The sequence below is a fragment of the Silurus meridionalis genome, chromosome 9, assembly GCF_014805685.1.
Source record: "Silurus meridionalis isolate SWU-2019-XX chromosome 9, ASM1480568v1, whole genome shotgun sequence".
In the NCBI taxonomy this organism is placed as follows: Eukaryota; Metazoa; Chordata; class Actinopteri; order Siluriformes; family Siluridae; genus Silurus; species Silurus meridionalis.
This window is the reverse complement of record NC_060892.1, coordinates 26,153,152-26,169,608: the sequence shown is the minus strand read 5'-3', so window position 1 is coordinate 26,169,608 and position 16,457 is coordinate 26,153,152. Positions and strand designations below refer to the sequence as shown.

The window sequence follows — 16,457 nt, the reverse complement described above, 5'->3', positions numbered from 1 at the left end:
GCTGTGGAGTGAACACCATACGTGACTCAATCCTGAGCACCGCCTCAAGAGAGTAAGCGTGAAAATAGCCTTTGTATCCATCTGTGTGTGTGTGTGTGTGTGTGTGTGTGTGTGTGGGGTGGAGGTAGAGGCCATGACTAAGCTTTAAACGTGACCAGAACTTTAAACACGTCCAAGAGAACATCGATTCCAAGACGTCTGTATCGATACTCAAAAGGTCAGTGTTATTACAGATGTGACGAAGGTCCAGGTGATTATTATTATTAATATTATTATTATTATTAGCGGAGGTCGTTATTAAATCGGAGCCACACGCCGACATCGGCAGACTCCGGCACGGGGAACGACGCGTGACAGAAGCCGTCTCTGATTCATGAAGCTGTCATGCCTCTCGTCTAATTTACATGAAACTCAATAGAAATCACGCAGGTGTTGCATAAGTGAGCCAGGAACAGGAAAGCGCTCGGCGGTGGAACGCTTACTCCAGATCTGAGGTCAGATCTACAACTTCTGAAGAATCGAACCCACCTGTCTGACACAAAGCCGAAGTCACAGAGATGTCAAACTGAACCTCGATGTAATGTCTGGTGTGATTATCATTAAAGCCCTGGTCCAGGATCGGCGTTAATTATTTATTTGTTGTGTTGAGCTGCACGTTTTTAAATCCCTGTAGTCTGATTCGGGAAATCACGAGAAACTTACTTTCCAGAACAGAGAATTGGAGGAAGTTCTCACTATAACAACATGGACACATCCCCAGTTTGTACTTCAGCAGCAGGACACCTTAAGATGATCAGATAGTTTTCAGTTTGTTTGTGACCAAACTTTTAGCTGATGTGGAATCTGCAACATTAAAGCTCTAAAAGTTCGATTTTAATATACAAACCTCAACTAAATATCATCTAACGCACTGATGAGTCGATAAAAATCTACATCGGATTCATTTTTCATTTGCAAAACGCTTTTCATAATGGAAATTGTCCCAAAGCAACTTCAGATAAATACGTTATTAAATATGTATAAAGTTTGTTATATGAGGTGATCAAAAAGTTTCGAGACCAGTTTAGTAATACGCCAACAGATGGCAGCACAAGGCCACATGCACAGTCACAGGGAGCACCGACCTTCATAAGTCAGTGTGTCAAAAGACATTGTCACCGTCACACGTGAGATTCGGATCAAAGCCACCTCATCATCATCGTTAAGGAAATGTAATTTAAATTATTCTTTTTTATGTTTATGTTCTGACGCTGTTGCTGGAACGTTCATCACGCTCCTTCCTCGCCTCGAAGATTCCCTGAAGCCGTCCCGATCCTTCACGGGCAGGAGGGTAATTATACAGAGGCAGCAGTCTTTGTGCTTTAACATTCTCCTCGTCGCCAGATTCTTCATGCTACATCGCACTCAACACTGTCACTTAACGGCGAAGGACACGGACATCAGGAATGCCATGAGGGGGATTTTTCAGCGTTCTCCGAGAACCACGTCAGAGCATGACGGAGAGAACGACACCAAAATATTCACAGCTCCACGCTGTGCATTATATATATCACATTCAGCTCGAATGTAAAGAGATGGTACAATAATGTTTTTTTTTAACCGGTCGGTACCGAGAGCGTGACTTCAGGCGCTGTTAAAAAAAATCATTCACTCCAGAGGTGAACCGGAGGGTACGGCCGAGAGTTCAGAAACACTGTTAGAATACTGAATATTGATCCATATTGATCTGGTGGCTTCTTGAGACAATCGAGGTGTTTAACATCTGGAAGCTTGAGACAGAAGATACCGAGCGCTCGGCTAAAACCGGAGATTAGTCGCAAAACAGCAAAACTATTTCTCTTCCTACACGCAGGATCTGAGCCTTTTGTGGTTTCCTGCATCCCTTGATGTAGGATGTATGATTTCTTCAGTCGTATCACGGCATAAAAACATAGATGATGCAAGCGTTTGTTTGTTTTTCCCCCACATTCACTTCAGGCTCGTTTATTTTTTTTTTCACTCTGGGAAACTCCTGCTTGACTTTCTTCCAAACTCCCATTAGAGCGGATCTCTGTGATTTCTATTAGCAGCTGAACCCTTGGCATCAGTCACCACTGGAATCCGATGGGCCGCATCACGCTGCTCCACGCTACACCAGGCTGCTCCACGTTGCTCCACGCTGCTTTAAGTTGCTCCATGCTGATCCATGCTGCTCCACGCTTCTCCATGTTGCTCCATGTTGCTCCACGCTGCTCCACGTTTACAAGAAACCAAGTGATGGCGATTTCACCACCGAGGTCCGAGTGTAGAGCGTTAGATAACTCACCTGTTGTACCACAGCTCACATGGCATGAACGAATCCGTGGTATGAGCGGTACAGCGGCAAAGATGTTTTTTTCAACGCTATTCATTAATTATTTTATTATTCATAGTTGCTGATGGGACAAACGGAAAACTGAAAGAAAAAAAAAATTCATCCTGACTTCCACGAAACAAGGTTTCATTTGGTGTGTAGGACCTTCAGCACCACCTGCTGCACTACACACATCAACAGATGAATTACCATGTACAGATAACAGACTGGATTACTCATAGCTCTGGATAGGGTTCTCCAGGATTCTCAGCACTATGATCTCAGGTTGCTTCTCATTTGCACCAAATTGTTTAAGTGGAAACGCATTTCTACCGCACAGAGATCACCATGAGCTCCTCCATCACCCCGAGCGGAGTGTAGAACGTCTCGCTTATGAGTTTGGATAAAAGTGTTGGCTGGATAAATAAATGCAGATGTAAATCTCAGCCGGTTCTCTGTCCTACATCTATTTCCACTGACAGACCAGGAATTCTAATGTGTCTGGAATAAAGATTGTTTATTTTTTTTCCTGAAACTGTGTGTTTCGCGCCAGGCTGATGTTTTTAAAGACGTACAGTGCCATCTACAGTCATGAGGACGCAACTGCACACAGGAAGAGTCAAAAACGGAGAAATGTTCCACAGAAAATATGAGCAGTTTAGTAAAGAAAATAAAGGAAAAAGAGTTCCTATAACTCTGAATCAAAGTGTATTATATATGGAATAAATAATGCTGTATTATTATACAAATATTATATTGCAGTGTATGTTTGGGGAAACTTTAATTCATTGAAAAAACTGTATTTGAAAACGTGTAATGATTTAATATTACACACAAATGAGATCTAAACTTAATACTCAAACTGGGCTTCATGTGGAATTTATTTGGAAAATGAACTTCATAACAAAAATATATAAAACATAACTCCACAATAGTACAAAAAAACTGAAAAAATGATTTGTTCAAAGGAAGTCGGGTTCACCCTCTGCTCCAGCTGCACAGAGGCGTATAAAAACGAGGAAAATGAATAAATCATCACGTACCTGGCGAGGTTCCATACGAGTGCCAGATTGTCTTTTCCTCCAGACACAAAATGGCTGCTGTCGTCTGTGAAACGCAGACAGCTCAGGTCCTGGTAATGACGGTTCAAAATCACCAGCAAGTTTCCAGTAGAAACCTACAACGTACATAAATCTAATGATTCAACCCTCAAAACATGTGTATGATCATTTCCACATACCAGAGCACCAAAATATAAACAGCACATTTATACATTCATATTATTATCATGCTCGCGGATGCTGTATATCCACACGTTCACCTCCAGTCCCACGTGTTTCGTCGTTATAGCTGAATTCAGACACGTGAGCAACAACACGTGGACTCACATGCTGTACCTCGCACTGGAACTTCCACAATTCTAAACAGCATATTACGTGTAAAACCGTTCTAGACCACGGCTACACCACAATAAAGGAGGCATATCGCTCCATCACCTGAGCTGCTTTAAGACTCGGACCACCGCCTGCTTCATCTTAAACTTCAATCTGTGGTAAAGACTGTAAAAAGATGGAGCAATGAAAGAGCAGACATCACAAGCCTGTTTTTACTGCACTGAGTAGTGTTTTTGAAGCTGCTGCCTCTGATCTGGATGAAGCTCACAGACTCTGTAACGTCTAATATCAGTTTCTGTGAGGATTTCTGCATTTTTTCCAAGACTCAGGATTTAACATACAACAACGAGAAGATCAGATTTCATCCAGTGACCCTGCTTCAGCGTGGAAAGGCCTGAGAGACGTCACAAGCAACAAGACGCCATCCTCCAGCTGTGTAGGGAATCAACATCTGGTTCTTTCAGAATGGGTTTAATAATAAGTTGATCGTTATTTGATCAGTCGAGGATTTTTAATTCGTCTTTAGATCTTTTTGGAATAGTTTTTTCAGATATGTAAACTAGAAGTGATCTGATCATGTGGCATAATAATTATGTTAAAATGGACGTGAAGAAATGACTTCAGTATGAACATTTGAAATCTTGCCATGCTCCTTTCAGTCGTGTAAAACTCGGATTTAAATGCTTTTTGAGTCGATTCGATTATCGTCTTTTACCCTCAAAAGTCTTTTGCTGCGATTTTAAATAAAAAAAAATGAACAATTCATTATTTAATCGCAGAAAAACGACTGAAAGAAATACAGAAGTACTCCATTTTTAAGAGTCGATGAGGTTCTACTAAAATCATTGGTTTTGCGATTAATCGGCAGTGAGAGTTGATCGCTGGAACTAGCGGCAAAAATCTACCGCTTTTTCCGATTTGCGTCTTTTGCGTATTTTATAGTACAAGAGCGACCTCTAGAGGCGAATCCCTGACGCTACATGCTGTTTGTTAGGACACTGTATCTTTGAGTTTATTGTGCATTTATTAAAAAAAAAAGTTAACAGATAAAAAGAAAATACATGTAGAAATGTATTAGTAAATGTTAAAATTGACAATCAATACTTCTAAAGCATTTTTTTCCATAAAAAAAAAAAAAACGATGAGTTTATTAATCTGTGCAGTCAGGAGCTGCTTGATGGCAGGAGCAAATCACACCTTTAAATTGTTTTTGCTAAATCTGCACTGATATGGATTAAAATGATTCAAGTATATGAATTATAACTAAACAAATAAAAAAACCCAGATGATTTCGTTTTTCTCGCCCCACTCTTCTCCCTGATGAACAGATATGCAGTGCCACAAACATGCCTATCACACCAAACCAGCTGGAGATCAATCAACATGATCGATTTATTCTTTTACTTTATTTATTGAGAGTGAGGAATACAGATTGTATTATCGTTGCTCACCTCCCATAGATAAATGGCTTCAGCGATACCAGCCAGCACGTAGATTCCATCAGGGGAGGCTGTTAGGCAGGTTACGATTCCAGGACACACGATTTTCTGCTGCAGTTGGTCCTAAAAATGAGACGTTAAAGAGAGAACAGAAGTAAGTTTCACGTTTTACATATTTCACGTCATTTATATGGAATTGTGTGCAAATGAGCAAAGACTTCAATATCTCACTTTTTATCAAATAAGCATGTAAGTGATAATTCAGCTCTAGGGTTGTGATGCAGTGTGTTTGTTTATAATGTAAATGTAAATACATGCACACGTTATATTCTAGAGGTCGACTGAATTGACTAATCGGTTTTCACAATTAATCGCCACTGATAGTCGATTACTAGACCTCTTGGTGTCATTACGAGAGCGGCCTCTAGTGGCAAATCACTCACATGTCATGTGCCATTTGTTTTTACGCGCGAGACTGCGTGCTGCACGAAGAGCGCTATATTTTATTTATAATATTTATAATGCATATTATTATATTTATTAATGACTATATTAATATTTATTTTCTTGATCACATTTTCATGATTCAGTATGTTTTACATTTTTGTAATAAAGTTCAATTCTATTTTACATAAGTGTTGCTCTGTGTGAATCACACTGTTGAGAAGTTCTAACGTATTGTCCAGAGTTTGGAAGCTTCCTGCTAATGAACGTTTACACGCAGACGTAAGACGTCTGTCATCCAGCCTCTAATGAAAGTCTTCTCAATTCCAGTCTCAGTCCCACCAGACCCAAAACACACAACATGAAGAACACCTCTCTTTTAGGTTATTGCTGTTAATCAGCTACTGAATCTATTAATGATTCATTATTATTTCACATCAGCTCGAATGTGGTTCATTCAGAATGGTGTGAATATTTATTCATTAAAGAAAAAAACAAAGAAACCACGTGAATAAAGAAAGATGGATAAAAAAAATGGATGGACAAAAAATAGGAACGTAGGAAGATGAAGAAAAGGAATTAATTAGAAAGTGGATAAATGTGGACAGACAGATGGACAGATTAAAAATGGATGAACGGATAGATAAAAAAGAAGGGCACAAAGGAAGAGGAAGAAGAAGAATTGATAGGTACAATGGATGAAGGTGGCTGGATAAAAAAAGAACAAACTAAGGAAGAATGGATAGATAATAAAAATGGATGTAGTTGACTTGATTGGCTGATGGGTTGAAGTGGGCGTGGTTTGTGGAGACAGCAGGACAGGACAGGTGGAGGACATGTGCAAGTCTGTACACTACACAGGGAGAAGATGCAGCTGGACATCTAACTAACATTAGATCATGTTTAATCTGTTATATTGAGAAATACTCAAACATCATGATTTAAAATCCAGATAAACGCAGACACGCGGTGTTCTGTAGATAAAGTTCACGCGGTCACGGGAGAGACGCGGTTTCTTTATACCCCGTGTAGGGCAGATGTTCAGGGGGACCAGGCGGATTGGGACGCGGCTGTACCCGAGATCTTCTTACCTTCCTTTGTATCTCCCACACGTTGATGAAGTTCTTGCCCAGCTGAGCTCCGAGGATGTATTCCCCGTTTAAGATGGTTAAAGAGCGGGCGGATGAGTTTCCTCCCGGTATGAGAGGAGGTTCGTTCCGGTGTGAGGGTCAAAAACGGCACAGTTCCACAGCTGCCCTGAAGAATCCGCAGTGAGCACCACCTCCACGGGCGCAGACATCTTGGCCGCACAAAGCGCGAGTATTTTGGAACGAAGGGGGGTGTGGTTTGCTAGAAAAACCACACGTCATTTCCGGTACGGGTTCGCGACTCGATGGGAAATGTAGTTTCTCCGTGCAAATGGACTACATGCGCGAACAGAAGGCGTTCCTATTAAAGTGGCCAATTATTTTATCTGTAAATACTTTCCTGCACGTACACAGTGTTACTGCATCACTTCCGTCTCCTGTCTTTATCACCACGAAGACAAACCCAAAGAATTCAGAAAGTCTGGTTTTTTTAAAGTTTTTTTATTTCCACATTATTTCCAGTACACTCAGAACTTCCAGCACTCTCAGGCTTCTCACTCCTGTGTATTTGTGCTCCTCCTAACAACAGTTACTAAGCCGTATCACGTGTTGGCTAATTTGAGTCAGATCCCAACTGGCTTCTGGGTAATGTCCGATTTTAACTACATTGTTTAGTTTCAGGAATAGTGGAAAAGGAGATTCCAAACTTTAGACATTTATTTTACATCTTTTGTGCAGGTGATTTTCAGTAAAACAGCACGACGTCAAGTACAAACCCCGAATCTCACCGAGCTGCTGCTGCGTAACGACACTACCGCTAAAGTAAATCCACATCCCAATGTAAACCAGGCCAAATATAGTCCGAGATACTCTCCGTCTGCAGCCTCGAGGCAGGAGAAGGAATTCAATTACAGCAAAATATACCAAGGAAAAACATTTCTAGCTCAAGTCTGGCCTGGGTGTCGTACACACACACACACACACATTCTAATTGTGTTCTTCTAAATGATTTCATAAATTAGTTTAATGCAATTTCATAATGCTTTTTCTTTATATATTTATATATTAAATGATGCCAGTGTACAAAAAAAGTTAAAGGAAAACATGTGGAGACACTTTTCTCATAAATTCTGCATTATTTTGCATGAAAAGGTCTGGAGTGGAATTTGCTTGAATGAACAGCAAAATTGTTCTTTCTATTATTATATTATATTGTCTTTTTTCATTAAGAGCTGAGTTTAAGTTCATCTGCTTCGGGCAACTTTACAGCAGGAAGCCCAGTTTCTTTTTAGTAAAATAAAGAAGTAAATGAAAAGAAGTAATTTAATATATATAACGATATACTGTATGTATATATATATAGTGATATTTTATATAAACATATAAAAGTATTTTACTTTTTATTTTTTATATATAAATATTTATGGCTGCATTTAATTAAAAATGCACCCAAAAAGTCTAGAATTTAAGGCCTGGTCACTTTTTTATTTTAATTACTGTAGATATGCTAATTTTTTTATGTAAATTAATAATGAATATAGTAGATTACGTAGCTCGTGATTGATCTTGTTTTGTCCTAATGCAATAATTTATACCTGACAATCCGTAACACAGCAGGATAATATGGTTGAAATAAACAGATATAAATTTTACTGAATAGAGACACGTCTCTGATAAAAATATAAACCCAGAAATTCAGTCTGTATTTTATTTTAAGCTCAAAAAACAATTACTGGAATTAGAAACCCTATATTATTATTAGCATTATAATTATTATTATTATATTCTTTTTGAAGGTAATTAACTCTTACAGGAACTGAACATTCGTGTGTGTTTTACAGTGGCGCTTTTCCATACAAAAGTAGCATGTGCTTGGAGTCCAGATGAACGTCACAAGTCATACGGGTGTCTAGAAACAGTGTTGTACTGAAATATGTATCCGAATCTCTCTCTCTCTCTCTCTCTCTCTCTCTCTCTCTCTCTCTCATTTTAGATCCGCTCTGAAACAAAAGCACACAAAAATACATTCATTAATCACTTCAGCACAGAGGTCATGCGACATTTCACCTTATTACGATGTCATTATCGAAACAAGGATGAACAAAATAGCGCAATCATCTTCTCATACTTACACGGTATTAAAAGAAAGCTGATGCACAAAACCCCAACCAGGAAAATCCCGTTTCTGGGTCCAGGAGGTCCATCATTTCCGGGTTCAATTGAGGAGGACTTTTGCACTTTTCTCTACAATCAAGCAGAAACTATGCTATGAAGCTTCACCTTATGGTTCAGCAGATGTTTTATTTTTAGTCTGATGAAATTCTTTTCATTCCAGTACTGAAAGTTTTCCTGAATTATGAAGACACGTATAAAAGATAAAAATAACTCACAGTTGCTTCTTTATATACTGCATGCTGGACTGGCAACTCTGCTTCTGCATCTCAGCTGCAGTCTGAAGATTCTCAGCGGCCTTATGCAAATTCGAGCACGTCTCCAGCTCGATGCCCGCCTGGGACAGATTATGCTTCAGGAGCTCAATCATGTCTAAAAAATGAGATCAGAGAGAACGACATGCAACTACATGGATGGAGTCTTCCAGCAAATGGCACTGAATCACAGCACAAAAATGTTAACAATCTGTGGACCGAACAGCAACACAAGCCATTCCTTTGGCCAAAATATAAAATATGGTTCCATTGTCTTATAAGGCTACGTCCTGCCAGAGGAACAATCCAGTATCAGTGGCTTTCAGACCTCCATTAAGTCACTGCTATTCTTGGTAACACTGAGCAGAAGTGAGGGTCCTGTTCATATCATCAGTGTTTGGCACAGATTTAATGATGAAGTAGAACACGAAACTGCATCCTGTTATCGGATCAGATTTTTCCCTGCTATCTTGTGTTTTTAACTTTAACACACAAACACAAACACACACACACACACACACACACACACACACACACACACACACACAAGGCGAGTACATGGCTGATTTTTCATCTCCACCGTGTTGTTGATTATCGTGAGCCTATCTCTCGTGTTTAGCAGCAGATCATTTCCTGTGGTTTAGTCACTCAGGAAATACAAATGTCTTTTTTTTTCTTTTTTGTTTTTTAAGAGAAGAATCAAACGTGGCTATGCAGACTGTAGAAATGACTTTTGGTCTTTATTGAACTCACTTTTGAAAGATTTTAAAGGATGAAGGGAAAAACGAAGACCCGCCCAAGATGTTTTCAATACCGAATTCCACAAATAGTCTTAGTTACTCTCTGTTCCAGAACACAGACAGACAGAACGAGAAACAGACAGAGAGATAGAGAGGGAGAGAGACAGACAGACAGAGAGGGAGACAGACAAAGAGACAGACAGAGAAAGTGATAGACAGACGGAAAGATACAGGCAGATGGAGCGAGATAGAGAGACAGTCAAATAGACAGACAGACAGAAAGAGAGAGAGAGATAGACAGACAAACAGAAAGTCAGACAGACTGATAGACAGTAATGACCTTATCTGGGCAAAGTATGAACAATTTGATTTAGACCTAAAAAAGGATTTTCGCCCGAACGCCAGGTTTGGAATATTACACTCCGTCATTTCATGGTAAACTGTTTTCTTTTCCCGGTTTCTATGACTACGTGGGTGAAAAGCCTTTAAGAATATGGTCAATAGGAGAGTGTTCCTTTCATGGCCGTCTGGAACGGGAGGAGGGGGAAAAATCTGACTCGGATTTTCCTACCTTGCTGAAGTGTAATATTCACAGTGAGGTTCGCTTCGATGGCTTTGTGCAGATCGATCTCATCCTTCAGAGCAGTGATGTTGTCATTCAGCAGGACCTGAAACATACACACACACACACACACACACACACACACACACACACAGGAGATAACAGTTAATTAAGCAGGTTCATAGGGAGTGGATGGTAGCGTTGCTGTGTTAAGGAGTGTTTCACATCACATCAGGGTGTGAACACTTACTGCCTATGGGATGTTTGAGTAGGAGGAATGACCTGGGTCCTCTGATACATATCTATGAAGGCCAGTGAAGTCCTTTTAACCCTTTAGTCACAGTATATTACCCTTTTATTCATGTTAAAGTGTCTATAAATGATTTAGTACTTGTGAGGAAAGAGGAGAATGTCTGATTCTGCCAGTGGGTTTATACAGTTACAGTAAATTAGTATCATTATAGAATGAAATCTTTTCTTTCATTTTATGTTTGTTCTTTTTCTTCAGTTTGCGTATTTTTATGCGTAACTATGTATCTCGACTCCCACACAATCAGCGAGTTTTCACTATTTCTCAATGCTGTTATATATCTGTTATCAGGTTCTCAGCCCGAGCGCAGCCTGCAGTACCACCCACCATCCCAAGGCCAAGGAATGTAAGTTTGAGCCAAAATATCTACCAGAAAATAGAAACACTTACATTTTCCTGCATGCAGGAGTCCAGAGACTGATTGAGGGCTTTTAGTTGTTCTTTCAGCTGGACTATGTGAGTCAACAAGAGGCTCTGGTTGATGCGTTCCTGCCTCACCAGCTCCTCCAGTGCGTGCCTGTCCTTGCTCCATACGCTTTTTTCTCTGGCGAGATCATCCTTGAGGGCCTTGAGTTTTCTGTTGCACTCGGTGGCGTCCTTCAGTTCAGGTGAGGTGGCCCACACCACTATGATGATGAGAGAAATGATGGACCACAGTGCCAGCAAAGCGATGACAATGTTACGCACGGTGTGTGATGACTTGGAGGCACCCATCCTGATAAACAAGCGACGACGATCAAAGAAGTCCTCCGAGGGCTAAGAGTTTTGAACTGTGTGTGTGTGTGTGTGTGTGTGTGTGTGTTTGTGAGAGAGAGGATGTTTGAAGCAGAAGCGGGCTGATGTAGAAGGAAGCGTTTAAGGGCTGGTCTTTCTCCCTAAACCTCTGCCTACATGCTGAAAAAGAGGTGTGGTCACGCTCCTGGTGTTGGGATGTGTGCCCGGGAAAAACCTGCTCATGCCGTTCCTTCTTATCCTTTTCACGAGACTAGATCGGTGTGAAGTAAAAAAGCAGCACAACGAAGCTCTCTCTTATCACACTTCCTCGGAAAGTGAAAGTTTGGCAGACACTCTCGGTTTACGCAGAAATGGTTTGAATGTGTTTTAGGTTTTGTTTCTTCATCTCGGGGAGTGCTCTGGCAGGGTTCCCAACTCCGGAGTTGGAACCTGAAATCTGCTGGAGAGAGGAAAAGTAGCACAGCTTGTTTGTTCCGTTAACTATGTTCTTGTTTAGTGCACTTTCCACAAGACCACTAGAGCAGGAGCCAGTCAGCATTTCCAAACAACATGCCAGGTTTTGCAACCACACACACACACACACACACACACACACACACACACACACACACAGGGTCCCTACCCTGTACAGCCAATCCTTTAACTGTCATGCTCTCCTCCCCTGCGTCTCTAAAGAGCAAAAAGTCAGAGAAAAAAAAGGGGGATTTCACGATTTCTCATGGAATTTTGAGAAGTTTTCGGATATTAAAGATATAAATTACACACAAAGCTTGTGTAATCACAATAATATCCTATTCTCGAAGTTTTAGTGACTACTGTGATTTCAGTTTTAGTAGTGTAAGTATGGCCAAAAGTTTACAGACACCTGAGAATAAGATTGCTCTTTTAACCACCCCATTCCACATTTATCATCTACTGGGAAGATGTTCCACTTTAACTTGTGGAGATTTGAGCTCATGCAGTGAAGTCAGGTACTGATGTAGGTGAGGTGAGGAGGCCTGGGGTGCATCCCAAAGATGTTCAATAGGGTTTATAACTTTATAGCAGAAGATCTTCCACATCTTCTAACCCATGTGAAGAATGTCTTCATGGATCTTTATGGAGTTTGGGATAGGAGCACACATAACTTGAAAAATTCGGGTGTCCTAATACTTTTGGCTGTATGGTAAAGAAAATGGGTTAAAAAACGATGTGGAAGAGAAGCCTTGTTGAAATTGAACTGCTTTTTCCACGTCATGAACCATTCTGACGTCTGTGTCATGGTTGTTGTGAGGTCAGGAACACGTCCTGAACGAGAGCGATGTTCATCACAGGTCGAAATATATAACGAACTTTTGCTAATTAGTGAGACTTTTGGTTTCTCTTTGGTCAAGGACGGTCTCGTTGTTTAGAATCTCAACTTTGAGTTCACACCCACATTCCGAGAGCACCCTCTCCTGGTTCACACTCATCTGTTCTTCAGCATGCTGGAATCCATGGTGGAATCTGTGGTGGTGAGTCACTGAGCAGGATTACATAACGGCGATGAACAGATCTCCGTCCTATAAATAGCCCCTGAGAAGAAATATGACTTTGAAGGTTTCAGCTTTTGAAGTGCAACATATTTTGGTTAAACAATGGCATAGTGTGACTATTAAAAAACTATTAAGACTCACACCATCTCATCATCTACATCAATCATTTCCTGCTGCAAAATATAACCAGTGCTTCAGCTATTTATGTTCATCTGAAGATTGGTAAGCTTGAGGATGATCTCCTGATCTCACCTCCATAAGTAGGAATTTGCAGATAGTCCTATATAATGTGGTTTGAAGTACGCCAGCAGAACCCCTCAGTAATGATGGACATTCGGTGTTGAGGATGAGGATGAGGTTCCCTTTCGAGTCTGGTTTCTCTCATAGTTTATTCCTCATAAAGTCTCAGGGAGTTTTTCCTTCGAACAAACCTATAGGCACTAAACGCATATATTCCAACTTTATAACCTCTTTTATTGGTTCAAAGCTACTTTGGGACACTGTTTAGTGTTCAAACACTCTACATATGAAGCTGGATTGAAGTTTTGCTAGCGAGCTATATTTAGCTACATTAGCCTGTTTACGTTTCGATTCCCAGGTTAAACTAGCATCAGTTCCAGTAGCTACACTAATTAGCTAGCCACCAAGGCTAGTAAATATTTCTTATTTATGATATTTTACTTCTAATTAGCTTATTACACTAAGCAGCACTTTGTTTTATTCCCATTTTCAAATGTAGAACACTACCATAGTGATGGTAAATCGACCAATTTATCAATTTATTAAAATCTCATAGATCAAGTGTTGCGAAAATTTGTTGCTAATATATTAGTTTGTTTTTGCCACAAATACCATTTACATAGAATTACCCTTAAATAATCATACGTCTAACGTCTCAATCATTTGTCCAATCTGCAATATTTTAGCTGAAATGATGCAGTAGGGGTTTAAAAACACTGCAAACTGAAAGATCATGTACTGTGATCAAAATGCTCCTGAACTCCTTCATGGAAATCAAGTTGCTGGACATTAAATTGTGTTATTTTGTGTTCTCATGGATTTAATTCATTTTAGTGTCTGGCCATAAAAAAAAAAACCTCTCAATGGATATTTGTTTTTCTGAATACGCTACGCTACTCAAAAGAGAAGGGGAAAAAAAGCTGGAGGTTTCGCTTCCTTCATGTCACCCTGTCGACCCGAGGTCTATAAGAAACTGGGCGTCAGAGAGATAATAGGTGTTAAACAGACAGTCCATCCTTTACCTCACACCATCCAGTCTGAGGAGCTCGAAATGATTATAAAAGTCGCTCTGGTTTTCTTCTTTGGAACTGCATTGCACTGTGAGTATTTTATTTCTTTTTCTGAATAATCTACTCTTCAGTTGCCGATGCACTGGTACAGGTCTGTCTTTAGTTCTTATGATTATTATTATATAAGTGTTCCACGTTAGAATGACCACATAAGATCATATATTACTTTAAAGTTTGTTTTTTGCAATGCATTCCATTTTCTTTTTATGGCTAACGCTGGAGCTAGGATCATGGGAGGTGGTAGGTTAATGGTTAAGGCTTTGCATTTTGGATCTGAAGGTCATGGGTTTAAATCCCAATCAAACAAAGCTGTCACTCCTGGGCCCCTGAGATAAATGTAAGTTGCTCTGGATAAGTGTGTCGGTTAAATTGCATAAATGAAAATCATGCAAAACCTCCATCTTTTTTCGCTGATGAAGGAGTAAACCATGCGAAGTCTCTTTGTAGCATCAAGTCAGTTAAACTTCTGTGATATTGTTCTGGTCAGTTTAGTAGTTGAGGGGGTTGTTAATCAGTTTGAGCTGCTTTGATGTTAATAAAATTCACTACAGGTGCACTAGAGGGGCAACAATGAGATCCCAACCTGACTGCCATTAGATATCGGGATGAAATCCTTGGACCCACTACACTGGTGCAGTGGGTCCTGGGTTCCTCCTGGTGCACAAAAAGGCCTGGCCTCATGTGGTGAGAGAATGGGTTAGGGGTAGGGTTATGGTTACTGTTAGATGCAGGCAGATCCTGGAGGATGAAAGAATTGATACTATTGACTGGCCCCCACACACTGACCTAAATCCAATAGAACTCCTCTGGGACATTATGTTTCGGTTCATCTGACTCTGCCAGGATGCAGCTTAGAGTTTCCAGGGGCTCAGAGATGCCCTGGTCCAGATCTGAGAGAAGATACCCCAGGACACCATCTGTCATCTGTTTAGGAGCATGTCCTGGTGTTTTCAGGCACACAAGCATGTGGGGGCCATACAAACTACTGAGAACCATTTTGAACTTTCAGCAAAATGGACTTACCTGCTGCATCACTTTTTCATCGATTTCCATCATGTCTTTGAATTCAGCCCTCTGTAGGTTAATCATTTTCATTTCCATCAACAGTGTGGCATCCTTCTGTTTCTAACACATTACTCATAACATACTAAACATATACTACTAGTAATGGTATCTGGTATCTGGTATGTTATTTCTTTCCATTGAGGTCTGATGTGTTTTCCAAGTGTCCCTTAAGTTTTTTTAAACAGTATATATATATATATATATATATATATATATATATATATATATATATATATATATATATATATATATATATATATATATATGTACAGGTTCGACTTGGGTGCAGCACAGCAATAATAAGCTGCAATTAAAACGTGTGTGTGTGTGTGTGTGTGTGTGTGTGTGTGTGTGTGTGTGTGTTCTTCTAGGCTTGTTATGGCGAACCTCCACATGCATCTCAGTGAAAAAGGGCCAGAATGTCACCCTCAGCTGCCCACTGAAGATCAAAGAGAACATTGGGGCTGTGACCTGGTACAAGCAGAACTCTGGTGAAGGTGTGAACTTGCTGCTGAACTACAACCTCACGGTGCCTCCACATGTGCGTTACGCTGCAGGAGTGAACAAACACAGATACGTGGTGTTACACCGGAACAGAAACAGAGTCCGTCCCCGCTTACGCATCCTAAATGTCGAGGAAATCGACACGGCAACTTATTATTGCGGATATTCGGAAAAACCGCAGGAGCAGAAGGACATCTCGGGAAAACCCGAATAACACAAGCCGTAGGATCTTTGTGTGAGGGTGTTAGACGCCTGTGTGTGAGTGTATGATCTGTGCAAAAAGCAAAACTCGTTACACACACAGTCGCCACATGTTCCTCGTGTCATCTTCAATAAATAAATGAAGATATCAATAAAAACAGAAGAGGGTTTGAGCGTTTTTTTTTCTCCGAGGGCCTCGAGGTTACAGTAAAGACCCGTGTGTGCAGAGAAAAAATTCAGAAGTCAGAAATTCATAGTTAATTGTATTAATTCACTCATTTGATTTCCTTACGAAGCTTGGCATTTTTTCTGCTTGATGACGTCAGGTTCATGACAGACAGAACTTCAGGTGCTCAGAACATTAAACTGTACGTAAATCCATGATGTATATAA

At 40.3% G+C, this 16,457-nt stretch overlaps 3 protein-coding genes across 4 annotated transcripts in view; 1 reads left to right on the top strand and 2 right to left on the bottom strand.

The window, feature by feature from the left end:
- The window catches only part of wdr18 (WD repeat domain 18), a 39,470-nt gene extending 32,523 nt beyond the window's left edge, over positions 1 to 6,947 (bottom strand). Inside the window, 4 exon segments of the mRNA XM_046857604.1 lie at positions 3,376 to 3,509; positions 5,178 to 5,288; positions 6,701 to 6,807; positions 6,810 to 6,947. Of these exon segments, the coding sequence (XP_046713560.1) occupies positions 3,376 to 3,509; positions 5,178 to 5,288; positions 6,701 to 6,807; positions 6,810 to 6,909 (452 nt within the window). The 5' untranslated portion in view covers positions 6,910 to 6,947.
- Positions 6,948 to 7,179: 232 nt separating this feature from the next.
- On the bottom strand, positions 7,180 to 11,933 carry si:ch211-1a19.3. Its single transcript, XM_046857605.1, has 5 exons — positions 11,126 to 11,933; positions 10,435 to 10,531; positions 9,088 to 9,241; positions 8,830 to 8,941; positions 7,180 to 8,697 (listed from the first exon to the last, which is right to left on the bottom strand). Exons 1-4 carry the CDS (start codon positions 11,447 to 11,449, stop codon positions 8,836 to 8,838), a joined length of 681 nt encoding a protein of 226 aa, XP_046713561.1. The 5' UTR covers positions 11,450 to 11,933; the 3' UTR covers positions 7,180 to 8,697; positions 8,830 to 8,835.
- sid1 (secreted immunoglobulin domain 1) lies at positions 9,253 to 16,222 on the top strand. 2 transcript variants are annotated; one of them, XM_046857607.1, is made up of 3 exons: positions 9,253 to 10,298; positions 11,027 to 11,081; positions 15,731 to 16,222. In XM_046857607.1, exons 1-3 carry the CDS (start codon positions 10,296 to 10,298, stop codon positions 16,075 to 16,077), a joined length of 405 nt encoding a protein of 134 aa, XP_046713563.1. In that variant the 5' UTR covers positions 9,253 to 10,295; the 3' UTR covers positions 16,078 to 16,222. The 2 variants fall into 2 exon arrangements, with proteins under 2 accessions (XP_046713563.1, XP_046713562.1); XM_046857606.1 differs by lacking the exons at positions 9,253 to 10,298; positions 11,027 to 11,081 and adding an exon at positions 14,150 to 14,324.
- The last annotated feature ends 235 nt before the right edge of the window (positions 16,223 to 16,457 follow it).